General features: G+C 29.8%; 3 protein-coding genes across 4 annotated transcripts; 2 read left to right on the top strand and 1 right to left on the bottom strand.

Moving 5' to 3' along the window:
• Positions 1–3,698: 3,698 nt before the first annotated feature.
• LOC131846978 (band 7 protein AGAP004871-like) lies at positions 3,699–11,739 on the top strand. Of its 2 annotated transcripts, none has more exons than XM_059196405.1 (7): positions 3,699–3,738; positions 4,615–4,715; positions 5,555–5,710; positions 9,059–9,156; positions 9,692–9,853; positions 10,388–10,553; positions 11,073–11,739. In XM_059196405.1, the coding sequence occupies exons 1-7, from the start codon at positions 3,729–3,731 to the stop codon at positions 11,196–11,198; spliced, it is 819 nt and encodes a 272-aa protein (XP_059052388.1). In that variant the 5' UTR covers positions 3,699–3,728; the 3' UTR covers positions 11,199–11,739. The 2 variants fall into 2 exon arrangements, with proteins under 2 accessions (XP_059052388.1, XP_059052387.1); XM_059196404.1 differs by having other exon boundaries at positions 3,738–3,935.
• Positions 11,740–12,206: 467 nt separating this feature from the next.
• LOC131847090 (larval cuticle protein A1A-like) lies at positions 12,207–15,918 on the bottom strand. Its single transcript, XM_059196548.1, has 4 exons — positions 15,828–15,918; positions 13,706–13,933; positions 13,153–13,326; positions 12,207–12,299 (listed from the first exon to the last, which is right to left on the bottom strand). Exons 1-4 carry the CDS (start codon positions 15,843–15,845, stop codon positions 12,207–12,209), a joined length of 513 nt encoding a protein of 170 aa, XP_059052531.1. The 5' UTR covers positions 15,846–15,918.
• A 1,776-nt stretch (positions 15,919–17,694) lies between these two features.
• On the top strand, positions 17,695–22,633 carry LOC131847065 (uncharacterized). Its single transcript, XM_059196514.1, has 7 exons — positions 17,695–17,924; positions 18,407–18,725; positions 19,107–19,265; positions 19,651–20,102; positions 20,620–20,800; positions 21,044–21,164; positions 21,582–22,633. Exons 2-7 carry the CDS (start codon positions 18,447–18,449, stop codon positions 22,232–22,234), a joined length of 1,845 nt encoding a protein of 614 aa, XP_059052497.1. The 5' UTR covers positions 17,695–17,924; positions 18,407–18,446; the 3' UTR covers positions 22,235–22,633.
• The last annotated feature ends 972 nt before the right edge of the window (positions 22,634–23,605 follow it).

Below are 23,605 nucleotides of genomic sequence, written 5' to 3' on the forward strand. Positions count from 1 at the left end.
AACTCGACCGGTTTTGTTAATACCGTATGCATCATTACTATCTCATCACCACACGATAATAACCCGTCGCCAAGATTATTACAGGTATAGAATAAATGACATAAAACAAACATATCGTCATGACTGTTCTCTCAGAAGGGGTAGTCACAAGCATTGTTAATTGTCGACGTCATGGCGAACGCCACATTTAACATGGACGGTAGGCCGCTCTTGGCTTATTATTTCATTCGTTATCGATTTTTCCTTCATCAAATAGTAGTCAGTCAGAGATATATATTGACACTCAAAGTTCTTATTTTGTTTTCGGCATGATTTGGGCTCTTCTAGCCTTTTGAGTGTAAGTCGGGGTAATCAACCACTAGATCACAACGCTCTCATAAAAAAGTATTCTTATCGATATAGTTTTTCAAAGGACTACCGGATACAACATTGCCTAAATAAAATATGGTACCATAAAAGTGAATACTAATTATTTTAGAATTGTAGAGTCGTTTAAAAAGGGATAAGCAGAATTTGTCTAAGCGTTAGAGGTCCAACAATATCTACGTTAATACCCGTTCAAAACTTATATACCTCTCTCGTATAGTTATTTAAAATACTAATCACAGAAAAATACAGTCATGTTGAGATATTTTTCGAATAAAAATACACTTTGATGATTATCAATGTCACAGTAAACGCAACATTTCACGTGCCCACATTTCGTTCGTTATATTTTTTTTATATAATTTTAATGGCAAACATGCAAACAACCTAAATGATAAGTTACCTTCATCTACATATATACATGAACAGCGCCAGAGACATTATATTATGATGTGATATCCGTGATACCCTGTTTCTTATCCTGTAATTTCACTATCTTATGTCACCCTTAACCTGGCCCACATCTTAATCTTACAAAATAAGCTGCTTGACAAAACATGACGACTTTATATCCCTCAGTATTTGAATCCAACGTAGCAAATAACTACATTTGGGGGAAAGGGGATTGTTAGTAATGTAGACTAATAACCCCATTGCAATAGCAATATACCATATCAGGTTGACCTCCATGGTTCCGCATAGAAACCATTCTTATAAATTCATGGTGAATTTGCCACGATGAACCGACTTGATCTCATGTTCATCGTATCATTCTCCACTGGTCTCCAGCGTAAACCGTCTGCGTAGGCGGGTGTACTATTACATTATCATCCATAAGAAAAATAAATCACATTTCCGTATACAATAATCAATAGGGCACGGCAGTCTCAAGTTTTTTTATACATATATATAATTTTAATTAACAAATACATAATCAAACATGACCATTATCCTCCTCTTTCGACGTATAAAAACGTGTGATCAGAAATTATATTTACACGATCACAATGGATGCGAAAAGAAAACAATGCTTTTGTAATACTACTTCCATGGCTAACATATCCTGCCTCTTATTACGACATAGCAGTAAAGGGTATTTGTTTTACATAATCTATATGCAGTGTTGACAATATTCCTGCTTTTTTGTACTCCGTAGTAATCAATAGCTAGGTGTTCCCAGAACCACCAAAGAATCAACCGGAAATACAGTATAAATGGTAAATAAAAATATCTATCAAATTATAAAATAGACTTTTGATCTAATTTCGATATAAAAAATCAATCCATATAATAGTAAATAATGGTTCGATAGTCTCATGCCAGAGTTGTTGCAGAGGAAAAAGACATGTGCCGGGGAATTTGGTCACACTATTTTTATCACCTACACACACTATTTTTAAAACCAACATCGGCTTTGATCATTTTCCAATAAATTTGTTAAAAGCCGCACAGAAAAGAACTAGTTCTAAACTTAGAAGACGTGGTATACTAATCACGATTATTAGTGATCGCCGACTATCTACTGGATAATTAACACAAATACAATATTTCTATAATCCTTACTAATATTATAAATGAAAAAGTAACTCTGTCTATCTGTCTGTCTGTCTGTCTCGCTTTCACGCCGAAATATCTATACCGATTTAAATGAAATTTAGTACACAGATAGTCTAGACCCTGACATAGGCTACTTTTTAATGCAAAAAATAGGGTTGTAAGGGGTTGAAAGGGGATATGAAAGGTTATATGGAACTATCCTCATTTTACGCGGACGAAGTCGCGGGCGCAGTTAATCTTCTATAATCTGTAATGTAAATAAAATACAATATGTAACACTCTATATCAACGAGTTTAGCAATCTGTAGTTAACAATCAATCTTCTGGTATTATTTCTTTATTCAAACTTATGAGTTTGTACCGGATTATGGTCTGATGAAGCTGTAAATGCTAGCTAAATTCACCAGTATTAGAATACTTCGAAAAATATTCCTTATAAACAGATAACCTGAAAATACTTATATATTTACAAGGACCTAATTGCTAGTAGCTGAATGCAATATTTTCCTATGATGCAATAATTCAATATTATCCAAGAAATGTTTTTATATAAGTATATAATTAAAAGTGTATATTTTTAAGCATGAGAACAAATGAAATAAATTTTGACAATAATGATAAGGTTCCATACTATTTTATTTTATTTTATTTTATTAAGATTATGAAGAAAAATTAATTATAACATTACAACATTAATATTCCCTAATAAAAGGTGCTTATGACGTCTGTTTATATCTGGAGTTTCGCTGAGTGATAGAGACGGCAATGAGGAAATCCGCAAAAGTATCAATGTGTATAGATATAGAACGGATATAAACCACCAAACAAAGTAAGCTATAGCAAGAGAAAATACTCATACATACTGTCAACGATCAGGAATGAAAGATTTTCAGATCCCATACAATCTGAATAGGAATATGACAACCTCTATCTAGAAATAGCATCGACAGGAAGTAAATGAATAGCTATCGCTCTAAACCCTTCTTCATGGTAGTCTATGGACAAAACGCGACATTACGATATGACGACAATGTATAATGGTAAATCTATCTATATATACTATATACATGTTTACATGTAATAATATAAACTATATACGAATATAATAAAAACTATCAATTTAAATGTTTCTTATTTAAAACTGAACGCAGCTGTAATGTCATAAATACGAATGTACATTGTATATTCGAGACACTTTTCTACTGTTCCTACTCGACTCTCATTCATTATTCCTAATTCCATTGATATAATTCTCAAATAAAAAAGAGCATCTTTAAAAAACGATCTATTACAGCTGGTTATTTATTAAACAGTTGTTATATTTCAACATCAGACAGTCGTTCTCATTAAACAGTTATAAAGGATTCAAAGAAAACGTTAAATAGTAACATTTATCTTATACGTCTAATTTAATGAGTACGTATAAAAATATATCATTTAGATGTCCAAACATCTCATAAGTTAGGAATTTTCATTCCGTGCATGATCTTTCAAATAAATCAATTTTTAAGGCAAAAATGATTAAATGAAGGACTTCAATCATTTTTGCTTAAAAAATGATTAATTTAATTAATTAGAACTTGGTACTATATTCAGGTACTATAAAATTTGCTCTTCATTACAAATTTAGTGTAAGTGTTATATCTAAATCAGAGGCTTAAAAATAAGTAACGGAACTTATTAGTTATTGTCTAAACATCCTCTCAACATTTCACACAACGGTGGAGTTTAGCCGCATCTGAAATACCTAAAATCCACAATTTGGAGCATCGCGATCCAGTGTGCGCTCGCGTTCACCCGCCGGTATGGTTGAAAGTGCGTTATTTATTTATTTTTACCAACAACCTCAATCTACAGCATCTCACCTTAGTACCGATATAGACATCGAGAAGACACCACTTTAATGTTGATTGACATTAAATCAACGTATTATACATTCAGAGGGTTAACACCCATGGATTTCGGTTGCTATGACAAGGATTCAGGCGAAGTGGAGTGCTACATAGAAATACGTAAATACTTTTTACTAAAGGCTATTAACAGTGATCTATTACGTATTGTTGTGGAACAACGCATTGTAATTTAATTGGAATCGGTGTTGTTTTTGGGTCGTGTAAACAGTTGGGCTCTTCTGACGGATAGGTAGACCGTATACCAGCGCAGTCTGTGATTGTTCGTCGTGTTTATCGCCGTTATGAACATTTACTATTGCATTATTCGGGACAACTAGGACGCGTGCACGATACTTAGTAAAATGCGTCCGGAACTAAGGCCGATGGGTACTAGACGTGACAACGTACCCAGTCGTAAGTAGACGAGACATTGTTGCGCTAAGAACATAAATAGACCGCATTTAATATTTCTAATTTGTGTACTTTAAATATTTTAGATTATGATACGAGTACGTCTTGCGCTATCACAATACAAATGCGTAAGTAGACGAGAATAAAAATGCAATTTCAATGTCTCATTTTCTATGCTTCATTTACGGACGGCATACATACGACCGGAATCGGCTAAACGGAGAATTAGGGTCGAATTATCTTTAAAACTGTAGGTACATCGAACTATATTAAACCTAAGAGTAGCTAGATACTTACGTGTGGTTTTAAAGTAACCGAAACTTACTAAATACTTTACGAATTATTTCTGTGAATATCTAAAGAAACGAAGATAAATTTCATTCCCCAGCAAATCCAGAGGCTGTGGGGTGTGTAGAGCGATTTGCTACTTTCTTATCATTTCTACTGGTTATCATCACATTCCCGTTCTCCCTCTTCGAATGTTTCAAGGTAAAATTATGCTCATTCTAGTTATGTCTAACTCTAAACTGAATATTTAAAACCTAACTTTATTTTTTATTCTTACTAACGTTTGATTAAATATATTAAATTTAGTGTAAATAATCTACTGTCTCTTTTATGAACTCAAACAATAAACAAGAAGAGATAGTAATTAACCAATGTACCAAGGATTAACTTAAACCACTGGGATTAAGAAGTAGGGTGTCTTCTTATATAATTAAATAATTGATATAAAGCCATATCATAATACTTATTAAGTATAGTATAATAGCAGAAATAGTAAGTCACAATTTTTTAAATATGTAATTATTAACAAATCCAATTATTAAAAAGTGAAATCGAGTATGTAAGTAAAATATGTTTGCCAGTAGTTTGGTAGGAAGAAAGAATCGAGTGCCAATAAATTCTATCGTGCTTCATTTACTTCAACAAATCATCCCATATTTATTAACATCTTACACTAATTTTAAGAATGTAATTAATAATGTACACGTACTTACATTTACGTAAGGAAGGAAGGAAAGAAATCTAAGCCCTAATAATATGCATTTAGCACATTATTAAAGCTTAGGTTTCTTTCCACCTTTTATAATAATTTCTTAAATATTTTTTAGTGGCTTAAATAATGAGAATATTCTTAATTTGACAGTAATTGTTAAATATAAATTACATTATGGTGAACGTCGCCAATTCTAAACAATCCTTTTTCTTTATTTTTCAAATCGATTACTCCACTCCACTGTTTATCTATACTAATGGATTCCGAAAGCAGTTGATTTTTAAATAAATCTTATTTTTTGTTATTAATAAAAACTTATATTTTATAGGTAGTTCAAGAATTCGAACGTGCTGTGATATTTCGACTTGGAAGAGTAAGAAAAGGCGGCGCAAGAGGGCCCGGTTTATTTTTTGTACTACCCTGCATCGACACTTACAGAAAAGTCGATCTTAGAACAGTGTCATTCGATGTCCCTCCACAAGAGGTAATTTTTTACTTAGGCTGTGCCAAATTAAGATCATGTTTTGCTGTGAATTAGAGTTAGAAAACCACAAGCCGTTAGAATTTTATGACTCATATTTCGTGAATTATTTGTTGATTTACCTGGGTACTGTTTGTATATTTATACACCTACAAAAACTACTCAAAATTGTTAACAATAGAACTTTTGTGTATCTAATAAACATGTATGTGTTAGATTATGAGATATCTTTGCCAATTTTTAAATCGTTTTAGATTTTTTTTTGTGGAACCTCGTGAAGAACAAATATACAAACAATATTCACGTAAGACGGTCAATTTTAGCGTTTCGGTATAACTCGCTGAATAATACTCTAAAATGATTATACTATGAATCTGACTATCCAGACATTTATAGATACAAAGTAGTACTATAGTACATACAGTACATTCACCGTATCACCGATAATTTTGAATTAAACAAAACACGTAAACAATAAAATCATTTGTATATCACGTGTCTTACACAAAACACCGCGGTGGTCCGTAATGGCATTGGTATTGAAAACAGTTAACCCAATTGCTGATCTCTATATAGGATTGCCAACCAAATGTAAACCAATATATCTATCTATCTCACATCATCATCAAACGAAAGAAGCAGGAAAATCTAACAAGAATTATATGCTGTTTTTTTAAAGTAATTGGAAGGGCAATCAAGTTTACGGCTCACCTAATTTTTAGTGGTAACCGTTACCTATGTACTCGTACATCTCGTAGACATGTGATACGAGAATACTAATGACGGACTCGGTGGTGTAGTGGTTTAGCACACCGCCTTAATTCCAATGGTCGCGGGTTCGATTCCTAACATGGTACAAACATTTGTATTCATGAGTATGATTGTTTGGGTGGCTGGGTGTTTTCTATGTACCTATATTCAGTAAGCGTTATAAAAAAAAATTATATCAATTATCTGACTCGTAACACAATCTCTCCCATTTGTTTAGAACAAATGGAAAGGCCATCTCATGGCACTGTGAGAGTAGTCCTTTGATATTATTATTATTAAGATGTCATGAATGATTGAGTAATTGGCGTTAATAAGAAAGTGTATTATAAAATAAAATATCCATAAAATTCACCCCATACTTGAAAAGGCCTAAGATACGATAATGTATAATAGTCTGCGGTGCAGTAAAAAATATATAAACATAGACTATTCCATAAAATATTTCTGTTTATTCTCTAATTCGATATTCCTAAGCAAAAGCCTCTTTTTACGTTACCATAGGTACATTTTTTCCTGCAAAACAGACCTATGCTTTAATTCACCAATATGTGACAGTGACGGATATGGCCCATTTCTTCAAATATATTTTAAATACAAAAGCTACACCTACTTCGGTTTAGGCGTTATCCATCCCTTGTAACTGATTGAGCACTTAATCGAAAACTTCAAATTCATACATTATATATATTAAATATACTGTCCAATTGTATAAGTACTACAATATAATTATAAAGTCTCATAAGAAGTATGTATGTGCAATTTTTCTTTTTTTTTCTCATATTCAATGTGAGAATAAATAATACAAAACGAATTACAAAGAACACATGAGTGCAGAAGAAGCAAAATAGTGGAATAGGAAAAAAGTCCAATATAATAAATATACCAAGTCACCTGGCCGCTTAGTTTTAACATAGGCTCATCTGCAGTAATAATAAACGAGATTTTTATGAGTAGGTATAGTTGTATCACAAATAGGATAATATTTTCTTTATATTACATAATTATACAAAATATAATTAGATGAAAAACTTCTGTTCTTGTCTATGTAGATTGAATTGAAAGTGCCTTCAACTTCATTATTTAGTTGGTAACCCTAGTCATGCCATTCAGACGATCTGGGATTAATTGATTCAGCTATAAACCTATCAATCAAAGTTTAACGACATGTTCTACAATCGTAAACTACAGGTACCTACGCAATTTATCTAGAAGCTCACTGACCTAGCAACGTACTTATAAATAATTCAGTTAAATGACACAGACCTACCCGTTCCGTGTTTTGCTCTTAAGTTTTCTAGTTTGTACATTTCTAATTGTAATTGTGTTTTTTTCCATAACTCAGGTAGAGTTACTTAAGTAAATAAGTATCTTTATTATCAATCACACTCGAGTACCGCCTTATTGTAATTATATCTGTCTTCTTTAATAAATGTTTATGTCTTTTCTTTACTGTACATTACAAATAAAGTATATACTATTTAAGTTATATAATACATATGTACTTAATAAAGCATGTCTATGATATCTATTAATAATATTTATAGATGACTAACTATTATCCGTTATTTTGTCTGTATACTTTCATCCTTCTAGAATGTTTCCTGAAAAAGAATATCTTATGTTCGTCCTCACGGCCTGCTCAGACGTTTAGTTGTGAAACGTTAACAGACAGACAAACACACTTTTGCGTTTATGATGCTATGAATGAAGTCATCGCTTAAAATTGTTTAATTTTACTAATAAAATTCCTTACTCTCTAATAAACTTATTCTATATAAGATAAATACATTAATTATTTTCTCAATAACCTTTATGAACAGTGTTGATTTAAATAAAGCATATCGTTACTAATTAATCATGTTCTATAAATTAATGTACGTTTATTAAAATAATTAAACCGAAGGTATTTGTATAAATATAATACTATGATGTATAACATAATCATGTGCGAAAGATTGTTTATTTTGACTAGTCGCATGTTCCCGGCGCGGCGCGACCGAGAAACTCAACAGAGCTGACCTGATTGTAGAAACGTGGTTTGCGCCAACTCGCCTGACGCCCTAATCCGTAAACAACTGTAGAAATGAAGTTCCTTTATTTAGCTACTGCTTGGTGGGTGTCTAAATTGTTGGATGATTTATTTATTAGCTAAGCTAGCCGGGTATTAATACGTACTGAAAAAATCAATCATCGGGTCAAATTTCATTAGAATTCTACTCAACTGAAGTAGCTGCCGAAATGGATGGCAGGGGTAATGGTAAAAATTATGACGTGTTTCAGTGGCCAAATACATATATAACTAACAACCCGTCCCGGCTTCGCACGGGGCGAAAATATGTTAACGAATTTATTTTGATAAGGATTGATATAATGTTTATAAGAACACCTTCGCAAATAATTCATTACTTTAGAAGAAATTTGATTACCATAAAAAACGTTATAGTGAGTTAACTTTAAAAGATTGACATATGTATAGACGGCCACTAACACCCATTTCTTTCCAAAAGCTCTTCCCCGTTACATACTAACTACAGTATTACTACTAAAATATAGTGTAATCAGATATCTCTTAAATTTTAGGTATTAACAAGAGACTCGGTGACGGTAGCAGTAGATGCAGTAGTCTACTATCGCATCAAAGAACCATTGAATGCAGTTGTTAGGGTTGCCGACTACAGGTCAGTATTTATGGCTGTGATTAATGAACTAATTACTACGAGATTAACACGGCAATCAAGAAAATTCAGTATAATCAGAAGATATTTGATGATCAAAATGAGAGAGAACATAAAATTTTACAGAACCGATAAAGATTTTTATGTTTGCGGCATTTTCCAGAAAAAAATTTACCGTATGTGTCTAGATAGTAGTGAATAAACCTTCCAAGCGGCGTTAAACATCTATAGCACATCATCTTGCTAAACAGTAATTCAAATTATTATAAATATCTTAATTATACTATACCTTATAGAATTATATATTATCTGAATTAATATTTGCCCTAATACTCCTAAATACAGTTCAGAATATACCCCGACATTCAGAATATCTTCTTTGCATCCGATCAAATATACTAAGTATCATATTTAATATAGGCATTTTTAAGATAATCTATAACGGCCAATTATGCTCGCTATACATTTTTAACCATTAATTTAATGTTTAGTTACAAATGAATGTAAATGGGTAAAAATAACATCTGGCTTTCATTAGTGCATCTACTCGTTTACTGGCCGCAACTACTCTTCGAAATGTATTGGGCATGCGAGACCTCGCCCAGCTTCTGTCAGATCGCGAGGCTATTAGTCACATGATGCAGGCCAACTTGGACGAAGCCACTGATCCATGGGGCGTAGAGGTAGAAAGAGTAGAAATGTAAGTCACGCATGGTATTAAATTAAAAAAAATATAGTAAGTATATGCCACTTAAAAGATTTGAATGTAATAAACAACCCAAAGATTTAGCAAAAGAAAGTTATATGATTAAAATTATAAAAAATATCTTTATAAGTATGTACTTATATAGATATTTTGTGTAATAGCTTTCAAAGTTAAAATTAAAGTTACATAAATTATACAAAAAAAAATACTTCAGTATTATGTGTTGAAATGATTTCTCTCGAACGATCTTGTGGAATACGTGAGTGTAGGTACTGACTGATTGCGTCGCTTGCTTATATTATAAACAAATAGCAAGATTAAAAAAAATATATACATGCTGTAGTACAGTTTGATACTGATCTGCACAAAATAATATTCATTTAAAGATATCGAAATTAAAAGTAATTAGGTTATCTATGATATATCAAATAATTTAATTATTTATAGCTGAAATTACATGAATTTCTTATATAGTAAAAAACACATTTTATTACATATGAATATTAAAATGTATTTATTACATTTCAGTAAAGATGTTCGTTTGCCTGTACAATTACAACGAGCTATGGCTGCCGAAGCCGAGGCTGACCGAGAGGCACGCGCTAAAGTCATTGCTGCTGAAGGAGAAATTAAGGCTTCCAAGGCTTTGAAAGAAGCCTCTCTTGTTATGATTGACAATCCTATGGCACTACAAGTAAGCAATTATTACAAAATAGTTTATCTGTCCATTCATATATATACATATATACGTATCATCACAGGTATCATGTAAAATCGGAACTCTATGTAAAGAAGATGTATTTAGTTAGTTGCAGGTCTGTAATGTCGTTATGTCGTTATACACTACCTGGATAACAACTTTCAGTAGATATTAAATTCTATCTATAAGTCGTGCCTATAATAAATGGCTTCCAATAAAAGATTAACGGAAGATGATCCCATAGAGGTGAATACTCATTAAACAGAGTAACCTTTAATGCATTGCAGATATGCAAATAAATCATAAATGTTTCTGCAGTAAGTAATGAATTCCAAAATTTTCTTCCATCAAATTAAAGGATCGTTATTTTTATATTCACTAAAAACCATACTCTATAGGCACACAGCAAGCATAAGTATGCTTCAAAGAGCCAAAGTGTGTCTGATGGAATCGCTTTTTTATACCGTGACATATTTTATAATACTGAATGTAAATTAATCTTTCTCCTTACAGTTACGGTACCTACAATCCCTCAATACTATATCAGCTGAGAAGAACTCTACAATAATATTTCCGTTTCCTATGGATTTTCTGAAGACTTTCCTACCGGGACCAAGTGTATCACGGTTACCAATATAAAAAAAACTGCTTTTCTTCTTAGGGTATAGATTTTGTTATTATAATTAAATACTAAGAATTTATTTATACTGAAATACATTCTGAATTACATAAGTATAAATTTTAAGTAGCTAGTCGTAATATTATATAAAAAATCGATTGTGTTTCTGATTGTTAATCTATAAATTACTTTTTCTACACATTTAATGTAATATTAAAAATGCTGTCAAAAAGAAAAATATGTGTCAATGGAGATAAAAATATTATGTTGTACCAAATCAATTATTAATATCAGGACAATAATTGTATTATTTAGAGAGTATTCTAGTCCAATGTAAATCAATATGAACTATACCATTTTTTTTAATGTGAAAATGTTTCTGACTGTATATATTTATGTGATCTTGAATGATTGTACCCTTTATGTCAAAAAAATATGACGAAAATCTGGGTAGCTAGTACTTTATATTCATAGAAAAAAACTAAACGAATTAGATTGCCAACCATTCCAGGACCCGTAAGGTTGTCTGATCTGTAGTCGATAATTAACTTGTCAACAATATTTCTGTATATATATATTAAATTATTTATTTTAAATCTTTCATCAGATATCGAAATTATTTTTTTCGTAAAAAATATGTATTTGAAATATTAAAAGGAATATACACAATTTATGATATTTAAAGATTGTTTTTTAATATTTTTCCGTTATGTTATGTACAAATAATATGAGATATAATATATACCCGTTTTCCTTAGTATGTTGATAATATACTTACTAAACTTCTACAGTTTTAAAGAAAATATTGAATGAATACAGTTTATAAAACGTTATAATTATTAATTACATTATTTACATTAATCATCATCATTTTACTTTAGTGTTTTATAAATTAAATTACTATAAAAAAATTGAGATACTTTTATATTTTTTTATTGAAATAAAAGAAAACACGTATCTAATCTTACAATAAATAGTCAACAATATACTACTAGTTATTCATGTAATAAAAAAATTTTGTTTTTAGACTAGTATTCTCTAGAATCGTCGTCCTCTTCTTTCACCTGACCGTAGTGTACAGGTTGTTGAGTCTGGCCAGCTGCTTTTTTGTGTACTACAGCCTATAAAAATAATATTTATTTGTTAGTTGTGTTATAATTTTACACATTTATACTCTTTTATTCACTTTATTATTCACAGACATGGAGACACAAGATATTAAAATCTGTTTAATACAGTAATTTAAAATGAAAGTTTAAAAATATTACATTACTTATTGTAATTTCAAAAACAGTCCACAAAAATTCAACTAAACTTCACTATTAACGAAGTCGCGGTGTACAGCAGTTTATCAAAATATCAATGTTTACAACATATATACGCAATAGACATTTGCATGCAACGAATGAAATTTTAAATAACAATTTATTGTTACGAATAGATAATATTATAAGCAAGTCTATTATTACTTTCGGAACCAATCAGCCGTGAGTTGACAACGCTTCTAACGCTTAAGTATTAAATAAAAATAAGAATACCTAAATGAAGACTTAATCAGTAAAAACTTAAAACAAAATTTTACGTAAGTGATTAAGCGAGTAAACATCATGTTAATTATAGTATTCCCATTGCAACTAATGTACCCTGTAAGGTCTCTACGCGGTCCGTTACCGTCCGTCTACAGTTAATTCCTGATGAATTCGTCATGGGCTAAGGGCTAATTGACCGGACTTTATGCTCATCATATCTTCCTCAACCGATACCCCGCTGGTTATATACCGTTAGCGAAGAAGGGTGCACCTGTACCACCATTAAAAAATCAATTTTCTTATTACTTCATCTTTCTCTGACGTCTCGCCGACATATACCATAAGAACAAGCGAAAGTACACTATTGATATAAAATAGTATTTAAGTATGATGATGGAATATCATGATACTCAACGGCTATTTGAATATATAAATCTACATGTACCTGAAATCCGTTTTTAGGATCTGCAGTATATCGCACCAAGCGGATGGAACCGTCTGGTTCAACAAGAGAATATTCTCCACGAACCACATCACCATCACGATGCTCCTTATGGTTTTGCAAATTGCCTGTGAGGGGATCTTCTACGCCATAAGCGTATTGATAGTCGGGTTTAGCCTGTCAACAGAAATAAATACCACAATAAACATAGGGATTACTTCGTTATGTCGGTTTTAAAACTAAACTAAACTAAACTTAAAAAAACGGTTACTCTTAATAGCTTAGTAGTATAAGACCGCGCTTTCGGATGTAGTATTGATTTCTGCTAGTTTGATACAAAAATAAAATTTTATTTGTCTTGGTCAATTGGCTGCAATTAAAACCGCAACTACTCGTGTATAATATTACTTAAATCCTGTCATTCATAAAGACAAAAATCCATTACATATTATAAAAGTTAAATAAATTTAATAGCTGTACAATAAAATGATTTAAAGTTTTATATGAATGAATACATATATAAATATGTCTGACACCATGCAATTTCATAACATACCACATAGTCTACAGTTTTTAAATGGGCGTATTTGGCTGTATCCGGATGTATTCTGCCAGTGTTATGGTCGTACCCATAATCAGCATGTTGCTGAGCAGGTATGCCTTCTGCTGCAGGAACTTGGACTTCCACTATCTGGCCACTAACTGGTCCACTGAAGCGGTTGTATGAATATCCGCCTGGTCTGCCGGATAATACCACTGTGGCCAGAACCAAAGGAGTTAGTATCTGAAAACAACAATTAACTTGTTTATTTAAAATTTAAAACTTCGTTATAATTACAATTTTTGTGATTATTGTAATGCTGTACATGTTCACTAACACCCTTTTATTCACCACCTTGCATCACGTCAGTCTTTCCAGTGACAAATATAATAAAAAAACATATTCACTTACTCTAATAAAAAGATTGTTAGTAATTTAAATAAATGTAATTGCTAAATTAAAATAGAATTAGACTATTTTCTACTCTTGCAAAATAACAAACAATGTATACCCATAACTGTGAATAGTTTTACTAACAAATTACTGTTAATTAAATGACAAAGAGAATTTATTTGTTCTTAACAGACTATAGGATTCGGAAAGCTCTATATTATGCATCTATATTGGACTATAATATTAAAACCATTACAGAAGATCATGATCTCATTGGTGCGCTGCAGCGCAGGCGCCGGTGTAACATTGCAACGGCCTTCACGGTCAGATATTAAAATGTTACACAACAGTGGCAATGAAAAGCAGAAGAAGAAAGTTTGGAGTTTCATAGCGGTGCCTAATTAGGAATGACTAATTTGATTAGTGTAATTATTTTTTGTTTTTGTTAAATTCATTATGTTATTGCTACATTTATTTGTAGTTAATTATATTATTGTTTAGCATTATAAATAGTATATTCGAAAATAAGATAATGTCACGTTTCAATTTTATTAATAATTATCATCATTATTATTTTACTAAATATTTAACATATAGATAAGAGTCTAAATAAATAATTATTTTTAGGTCATCATCCAATGCAGTGAAGAGTCCCTACTTTATCCTTTAAAGGATGGCTACTCAAAAATCCTAATTGCCTGAGCGTTCTCGAATATTAGAATCACCGTCACCATCAATACATTTAATAGACCGACTACTAAAACTAACACTTAAATTTATAATTTTAAATTTTATCAAGCTGATAAACTTCTGGCGTAGCTGAGCTACTTCGAGTTTCTTCATATAGTCATGTAGGCCATGCTTGAAACATGACGTCAGTAGTATATCTACTATTGCTTACTCTTCGATCGTAGGTGATATCTATTTTACCCGACTATAAGATTCAAGCTTTTGTTTAAAACAATACTTAAGTATAATCCCTAATAAAATATTCAAACGTAAGTAGTACTGTCAAAAATTAACAATTATACTCAAATTTAGTAGTGGGTTTAAAAAAAATACTTGTATAATGTAATATCTATATAGAGTGAATGATTAGGTACTTAACACTTTCGATTAAATAAAATAATCACCAAAATAAAAAGCTACAAAACCATTTCGATTTTAATTATAGTTTTGAAGTACAGAATTTAGAAGTCCAAAATTTTTGTTAAATAATTTGTACCTTATTCCAATATAAGTCCATGCTTTTAGTTACTGAATTCAGTTACTATTTCTAGAAACGTTTTAAAATGCAAGTTTTTTAATGCGTTAATGAATTCCAATTATAATAAAAACAATAATATCCCTGGACAATTCAAACAGCGTCATCTATTCCCAAACTAAGCAGAGCTTGTATATTATGGCTACTAGATAATCGATATAAATACTTGGATATTTTTTTTCTGTTCATACACACATAACATACATAGCAATACAACACATAAACATAAACATACACATAATACCCAGACCGATACAAACAAATATACAAATGTTTATAGCGCGCGAGGAATCAAACCCGCAAAAATCGGAAGTAAAGCGGTGCGCTAAACTACTAGATATACCATCGGAGCCGTCAATTTCCGCTATTCCTTTATTATGGCAACATAAAGCCGAAACATTTAAATAAAATGTGTCACGTGGACATTTATCTCTAATAAACTATATAGCTACTTTACAATGTAGTCATTATAACATTTACCTTATACAAGAAAGCCATTTTGCGTCAGCGTGATTTACAGCAAGGACCCCCGCGGCACTGATGTCAGTGAAACAAATGTTGTGGTTTTATACCGCCGGAGAACTATGAAAGAATAGGTGCAATAGTGAACTTGGTTACTTCTGTTGCAGCAAACTATGAATCAATAATTCACAATATTCGGCAGCTACGTAGCCATTACAATATTACGTTGCGTATATATATAGACTTCTAACTTTCGAACATTGTTTAGCTGTTTACTTGAACAGAACTATCTACTCTAAGTGCAAAATCCTAAACTTATTAATCCGACTATTCAATATAATTTAATTATTAACTTAGACAGGTGTACATAAAGGTTTTAAAATGTTATTTTTTTACAAATATGTTCTGCTGTTTCCAGGATGTAAATTACTATAATACACTCGTGAATAATATTCTAAATTATTATTTTCTAATACTTACTAAATTCTATAAATGAATTAATAAATTATTAATTAATAAATATAAAGTAAAAGTTTCGAATTATAAATAGATGTCGGTTGCATTTTCACACGAAAAGTATAGAACGCATTTTAATCAAATTTAGCTAGGTATTTATTAAATAGATAGATAAAATTCTAGATAGAAGTTACTTTTTCCAAATTCACAAAGTAATGCAGCTCCGCGGGGAACAGTATAAAATAAAAATCTGTGGACTGCTGTTCGAACTCGCAATTAGTTACAAATGAAGTCTATGTAAGTACCTACATATTTATATTTATCGATGCATGATATCTATATGTACAAATAATAAACCCTGAACATTAAAATAATTACAATTTCCTTAATATCGTAACTAAACAAGGCTATAAAATGGAACTGCTTATAACTATGTTTAGAATATAAGTAGTTAGAACAAGAAGTCTAGTCAACTAGCCCATCGAATTTGGCAATTTTTCCTATCAAGTTGAAAACTAGGAATATTACAAAGTATCTATAACAGAAATAGATTTTGAAATACTAAATATAAACTTTTCGTTTCGTATGATTGGGAGGATGTGTTTGATAGCAATGGCTTCCTACAGATAGGTACCTCCATACCAGCGGGTGATAGGTAGTACATTTCCAACAATATTTCATATGTAAAATTCTAATAAGGGTTTATTAGTTATATAAGCGAAGAGGTGAACTAAAGAGAGTAAATAAATGTTTTAATCCCAGTTTTTAGGCACTGATACTGCTGCTTCATAATATTGTCTTATCTGTGCTGCAATAACACTTAAAGATAACAGCTAAAAATAGGCTTATCGTAAATCAAATTACTTTTTTACAATTTTAAAAAGACTAGGAGGACATAACTACATCTATACTATATAACTACATACTAATTTATTTCTACTGCTAATGTAAAAACTTTATTTTTATAATATTATTTATAATTTTATAACATTTATAAAACGATTTGTTTTAATACGCGTCAAAAACTTAAATAAAATTAAATTTGCAATATAAATATATATTCAAATATTGAAAAATGATTGTAAAATAATAAAAAGACTCGAGTGTGTGATTAATAGAATATTTCAAGTATAATAAAAAAACTATTAATGAAAATTATCATTCTGTTTTATTAAAAACGTTCTTTTCTGGTCTATTAGTGTCGATTAATAAATCATAAAGGTATATGATCTTACTTTTTACAGCACTGTTGCAGTGCTGTAAAAAGCATAGAAAATCTTTGAAAAATAAAGCTTTTTGTAACCTTATGACATGTACGATTATAGAGCTTTTCCAGTTCTGCATTCTCTGTCTATTGACATTAATTTGACATACGTCATACAAATAATTTGTGTTTCGCGTCTTTAAATAATGTCATGATTACATTAAAAGTTATCAAATTTTGTTTTGCAATTTTTCTAATTTATAATACTGTAACTAATATATAAAAACTACTGTTGTTTATAACTTTTAAGCTCATATATTCTATTATTTTGAGAATTTTACTTCATTAACAGTATAAGAAAACTTGGTGTAATAGTTACAGATATCTACTGATTACATTAGTACCTTTGAGATCTACGTAATTACTTTTTATGACACATTATCCTTCGCTTCCAGGTAAATTTTGTGCTGTATTTTTTATTATAAACTTAGTAATTCAATAAAAACAACAACAAAGAGGTACATATTGGTTTGTAGATATTTCTTATTTACAATAACTTTAAGAAAATTTTGATATAACACTTTATAAACATTGAATTACTTAACAAGAAATAGTAAAGATTATAGTAGTAATTTAATTGAATATTTACTTTACCTTTTATTGTGTGCCCTATTTTTATCTCCATTTTTGTTGGGAGAACATTTACCAATATTAGATAAATTAGAATAGCAAAACTTTATAAAAATATATTTTTTCAATAAATTAAAATATAACCTATTAAAAATGTAAATACAAGATTTAGTTATTTTATAATAAGTCAATATAGACATTGCAAACCAGCAACTTTACAGAAGGAACAATCAATTGATGAATATACACATTAATAATAATATAGTAGTACTCTGAGATATTTATTCAAGTATTTTATAACTTCCAGAAACCTTGATGAATATGAATACTTATTTAAAAAAATAACAATGAGCCCACAGAAAAAAAAAATTAAACTAAGTTCTCAATCAACACCAACTGCAAGTACAAGTAAACGAGTTAGTGAAGAAGTAGAGCAGTCAAATAAAAGGTTAAAGACTGAGAAAAAAACAATAGAAGATATACAAGCCAAAAAGAGAAAGAACTTTGTCGCAGCATGCGAGAAAGTGTCCTATGATGCATATTTTGATCTTTGTGCACGGTTTCGATTATTCTATTTGCCTGCATGTGCTAAAGGCAATTGTTTACACCAAGAATTCAAACATGGAGTAAGTATTTTAAAATTTGGTGAAATAAACGTAATTTCAACCAAATCTCTTTAAATTTGCTTGAATATAGAAACAAGGTACAACCATGGAAAATTTTGACACAGGTTGCAATACACATTATACATATATATATGTACACATAGCAGAAAAAAAATATTTTAAATAAGTTTTTCTTAAACTTAATATTTATATTGCATTTCACCTATGTAATATTTTTTTTTATATACAATTAGTGTATGGGAACTTCCTCCACATAAATTTACTTCATACCTCAGCTGTATATAGTAAATACTCATTATAATTTTGAAAGTATAAATAATAATAAAAACTCCTCTGTAACTGCCATGTATTTGATATTAATTTTAAAAAAACTTGCTTCAGGGCAACATAAGGGAAATTCCATCATATGTTGAAGAATCATTTAAAATTGAAATGAAAACAAACATGTGGTATGAAGCTTTAGAAGTATGTCAGCTGTGTATTACTCCAGAGCAATATTTGTCACCTAATGTTCTTAAAGATATAGTAGAAATAATGCTAGTAAGTATTACTTTATTATTCTTAAATACCAAATATTGGCATTGCAATTTTATTCTTCTATATTTTCATCACACAAAATTAAACCATGTTACAAAAAGAATGATAAAAATTAGTGCATATTTTTTCGAAGGAATGCAACCTTTGTAAAAATATCAATGATAATTGAGTTGTAAACCTTGGTATTGGTATTTAGTTAATCCTAAAGGTAAGAAGTTTTATTTAGTCTACCAATATAAAATAAATATACAGATAGTAATTTTCTAGCATGTAGAATTATTTATTTTCTTTTCTTATTTATAATCACTGTATTTAATAATTCCTAAATATCAGAATGTTGGACTGTTTCTTAATCCTATTGTTAACTTTATTTCTTGTATCATTACAGAATGCACATGATGACAGCTATGCTGGCTACACTATAGAATATTTAATAAATAAATGTCAAGCAATTCTATCACAAAATTTCAGCATACATCCACCATGCATGGTTAAAAATCTTAGAAAATGTTATAATGATTTTTTAATGTCTCCTATACAGCCAAAAGAAAATACATTTACTAACAGATCACAATTTGAATGTGATAAAGGCATTGTAAAGTATTGTATGAACAGGCTAGAGTATGAAATAAGTATAGAAAGTAAAGATGAACCTCTTATAAACAAAGATGAGAACATTCCAGAAGAAATGAGGCAAAGTGTTAAAGGTTTACATTGGATTAAAGAGAAATTCGAAATTTATGAACTATTAGACAGAAATGAGAGAATTGAAAGGGTTATGTCTGTTCTAGAATGTATCATAGAACTCTTGCAATATGATTTGGCTATTTGGCATTCAAGGTACTGTATGCATATTTTGGTATTTTTTACTTTAGGAGAATTGGGGATTGTAAACAGTTGCCTGTATGGCTACTTCACTTTTACCTATTTCATCTACAAACAGGTTTCTTTGTAAGCTGTTTTAATTGAAGGTTTTGGTTGAAGACAGTGAAATTACAGTATCAATCTTCTGGATTTGTGACACATAGTGATATAATGTGTGTTACATGATGACATAATTTTCACAAATCTGTTTATTTATATGATGTTGTTTTCTGCTTGCACATATTTTATAATTTGTGAAATAGTATTGCTATAAAGAATATTCCTAGAATCGACCACCCATTGTGTTGTAAATATTTAATAGACATGAACAGCAGTACAGGTGTCACATGCCCATATGCCAATACCCTTTATTCATCAAATTTTCTGTAAATTGATTTATGAATATATTACCCACATCTGCTATTTTATACCCAATCCCATACTAGATTGAGTAACTTTAAGAAAAGACTAAACATATGATCGTATATTTCAGGTATACTAATAATTTAGGGTCACACATTATGCGTTCTCACAAACCTTTGATGGCCTATATTTTGTGGGGAAACAATATTCTTTGTACTGGTACAGTGAGTAATAACTGCAAACAAATTTTGAGACTATTTGTGTACATGGTCCATCTGGAATATCCTAGAGATTCTTTAAGAATTATGACGGTAAGTTGTTTGGTACAATTTATTTCTTAAGATCTTTATATCCTTGTATATTCTGTTTTATTACTGTACAATAAAGTATTACTAAAAAATGTGCGATATACCAAATCATAAATATATCAGAGCAACTAAAAATAATATAATAAATTATTATTATGATTAATGCAGATAGGTAATTATAAGATTTAAGTTTTTTTAATATTGTATAATACACATAATATAATAATATACTACTATCTGTTTCAGTCTTGGCTTAATACAGTTATTCAAACATTTTATTTATGTGAGAAGAACTCGAACAGTGACTACCCAAACACTGGAAAATATTGCAACAATTTTGCAAATGAGTTTTATAAAATCATCTCAGGTATGTACATGAGCATAAAAACATCAAATATTTTCTTGTATATATTTTATAAAAATGAAATACTTCACTCAGAACTTGAACTTGGTTTATTTTTAAGACTTATTATATTTAAGTGTAAGTAAAATGATATGAAATGATGAAAAGTATAAATAAAATAAAATAACAATGTGATAGATATGTCATGCATTGCCATTCCTGAGGATAGGCATTATACGTTTTCTATTACAACAATGCACTCGCAACCTTACCCATTGAATAACAAAACATCACATTACGTGTTTTGATGGCCTCAGTGGTCTAGTGGTTTAGCACAACGCGTTGCTTATGAAGATCGCAATTCGATTCTTCGCACAGCACAAACACTTGCATACATGAGCATTTATTACATATTTTAACTGTTTTTTTTTATATTTCCAGTAATGCCACCGGAATCGATTATTAGAATATTAGAAAGGATACAACCAAATTACATGCAATATCTTGTGGGTAATTTGCATGTACAAAAATTATTATCCTCGCAATTTGATGACATTATTGTTAATTTAACAAACTTTGTTACAAAGTCACAATGGAAACAGTTTCCCCTAAGTGGAACTACAATAAATTTATCAAAAAGACACAACAACAGACCTAAAAGTAGTAAAAACATTTTGAATTGTCTTTCAAAAATGTGTAGAAATTGGAAAACATCATCAAAACACCACAAAAAAAACAGTGAACTATATCCTAAATTTGATCTAGGTTCTATCAGTAGGAATTATGAAATTAATGTCAGTTATGTTGTTCACACTATGTACTTATCACTAGAGGCATATTTTGATGCATTTAATGTGGAACTTGTTCAAGAAACTTTAGATAGTTTGAATAAACAAATACTTAATAACACTGATACTAATGCACAGGTTACAAACTTCAGCTCGTTTAGTGTCACTGAACATTTTATAAAAAAATATAGATCCATATTTCAGAAACTACAGGAATTTATATTAATATTACATAATACAAAGACCACCAAAGAACTGCCTGAGGTTCTAAAAGTATTTGAGAAAATAGGATTATTAAGTTTATAACCTTTTATTTATTTAATTTGGATTACATCCATATTGTGTTAGTAAACTACTTATAAAGTATGTTCTTATAAACTTTTAAACCTATTTTTTTTTATTTAATCTAATTTAAAACAGTAGTGCATAGGGTGAAAGAATAAGGCAGATATTGAATACTATAGAAAATACATAGATGAGAGAAAATGTTAGGATATTTGATACGACAGGATAATTTTTATGAAAATTACTATTGAGGGAAAAATAGAAGGAAAGAGAGGGAGGGGAAGGTCAAGCAAATTAAAGATATAATTGTAGTTGTGGCGTTTCAATATTTAAAGAGCATGACGTAAGATCGTGGAAGGTGGCATGAGCTCCACCGACAAGAGTGTGGCTCTTAAATTTAGAATGAATGAAAAATAGATGTACTAAACTAGTATATTACTTCAAAAAATATCTACCTTTTGTTCATGTTAATGATTATTTTTCTTCTTGTAAAAGTTACGTACTTGCTAATGACAAAGAGTATCAATGTAGTTTGTGCCTTATTATATTGTTATTACATAAATAAGAAGAAACATACAATGTAGTAAATTATTGTCATAATTGAAATTGACTTACTTTAAATTAATTGAACTGGTACCTTGATAAAATGCATTGCAAAGGTGTTAATTATATAAGTTTAATTTTAAAATAAAATTGAAAATTAATACCTATACAAATGTGTTTAAATGTATTATAAGTAAATTGAATTGCAGCTTTATAATAATAAATTTACTTGTATAGGTATTAATTTACTACAATTTAATAATTTGTTACTTCATTATTATTATAATAGTTATTAGCAAGAGCCAAAAATCCAAAGAACAAAATATAATATCATTTAAAATAACTTGTAAGACACTGTGATATGTATTAATTTTTAGAGTTTCAATAAAACTTTAAAATATTTTAATTTGAAATAAGTAATAGAGCCAAATTGACAATTTAAACGCTAGTTAATATAATGTTTTAAAATAATTTATGCAATAAAACATTACGTTGTGAATATTCCGTTATAAGTGATTTTTCTTATAATCATGTCATACATGTGCAAATTGCCGCAAACACAATATGTTTTGCTGTGTTTTTTTTGTTTTCATATTATACTTTCATTTGCCATAGGATATTTTATCAAAAGAATATAAAACTATCTGACTGTTGATCTTTTGACTGCAACTTGATTAGAAATTCGAAATCCCTCAAGTTTCAGTATATTATGATATAAAAACTGCAATTTAATATATACATAGAATCAGACATAATAACATTTTTGTAATGATAAATGGAGACACTAGAATAAATATATTATAAGATATGGAATCATAATAATATTGCCATATGTGTGGCCTTATTAGT

This window comes from Achroia grisella, unplaced genomic scaffold (assembly GCF_030625045.1).
Source record: "Achroia grisella isolate CSIRO2021 unplaced genomic scaffold, CSIRO_AGI_Agris_v1 utg515, whole genome shotgun sequence".
Classification (NCBI taxonomy): domain Eukaryota; kingdom Metazoa; phylum Arthropoda; class Insecta; order Lepidoptera; family Pyralidae; genus Achroia; species Achroia grisella.

Excerpts from the sequence above, each read along its gene's own strand:
- LOC131846978 (XM_059196404.1), top strand. The coding sequence starts at position 3,827 with ATGTTGATTGACATTAAATCAACGTATTATACATTCAGAGGGTTAACA. Across the intron at positions 4,716-5,554 it reads CCCTCTTCGAATGTTTCAAG|GTAGTTCAAGAATTCGAACG; the intron begins GTAAAATTATGC and ends TATATTTTATAG. Across the intron at positions 9,854-10,387 it reads GAGGTAGAAAGAGTAGAAAT|TAAAGATGTTCGTTTGCCTG; the intron begins GTAAGTCACGCA and ends ATTACATTTCAG.
- LOC131847090 (XM_059196548.1), bottom strand. Across the intron at positions 13,327-13,705 it reads TAAAAACTGTAGACTATGTG|GCTAAACCCGACTATCAATA; the intron begins GTATGTTATGAA and ends TTCTGTTGACAG. Across the intron at positions 12,300-13,152 it reads ATCCTAAAAACGGATTTCAG|GCTGTAGTACACAAAAAAGC; the intron begins GTACATGTAGAT and ends TTATTTTTATAG.
- LOC131847065 (XM_059196514.1), top strand. The coding sequence starts at position 18,447 with ATGAGCCCACAGAAAAAAAAAATTAAACTAAGTTCTCAATCAACACCA. Across the intron at positions 18,726-19,106 it reads ACCAAGAATTCAAACATGGA|GGCAACATAAGGGAAATTCC; the intron begins GTAAGTATTTTA and ends AACTTGCTTCAG. Across the intron at positions 19,266-19,650 it reads ATATAGTAGAAATAATGCTA|AATGCACATGATGACAGCTA; the intron begins GTAAGTATTACT and ends GTATCATTACAG.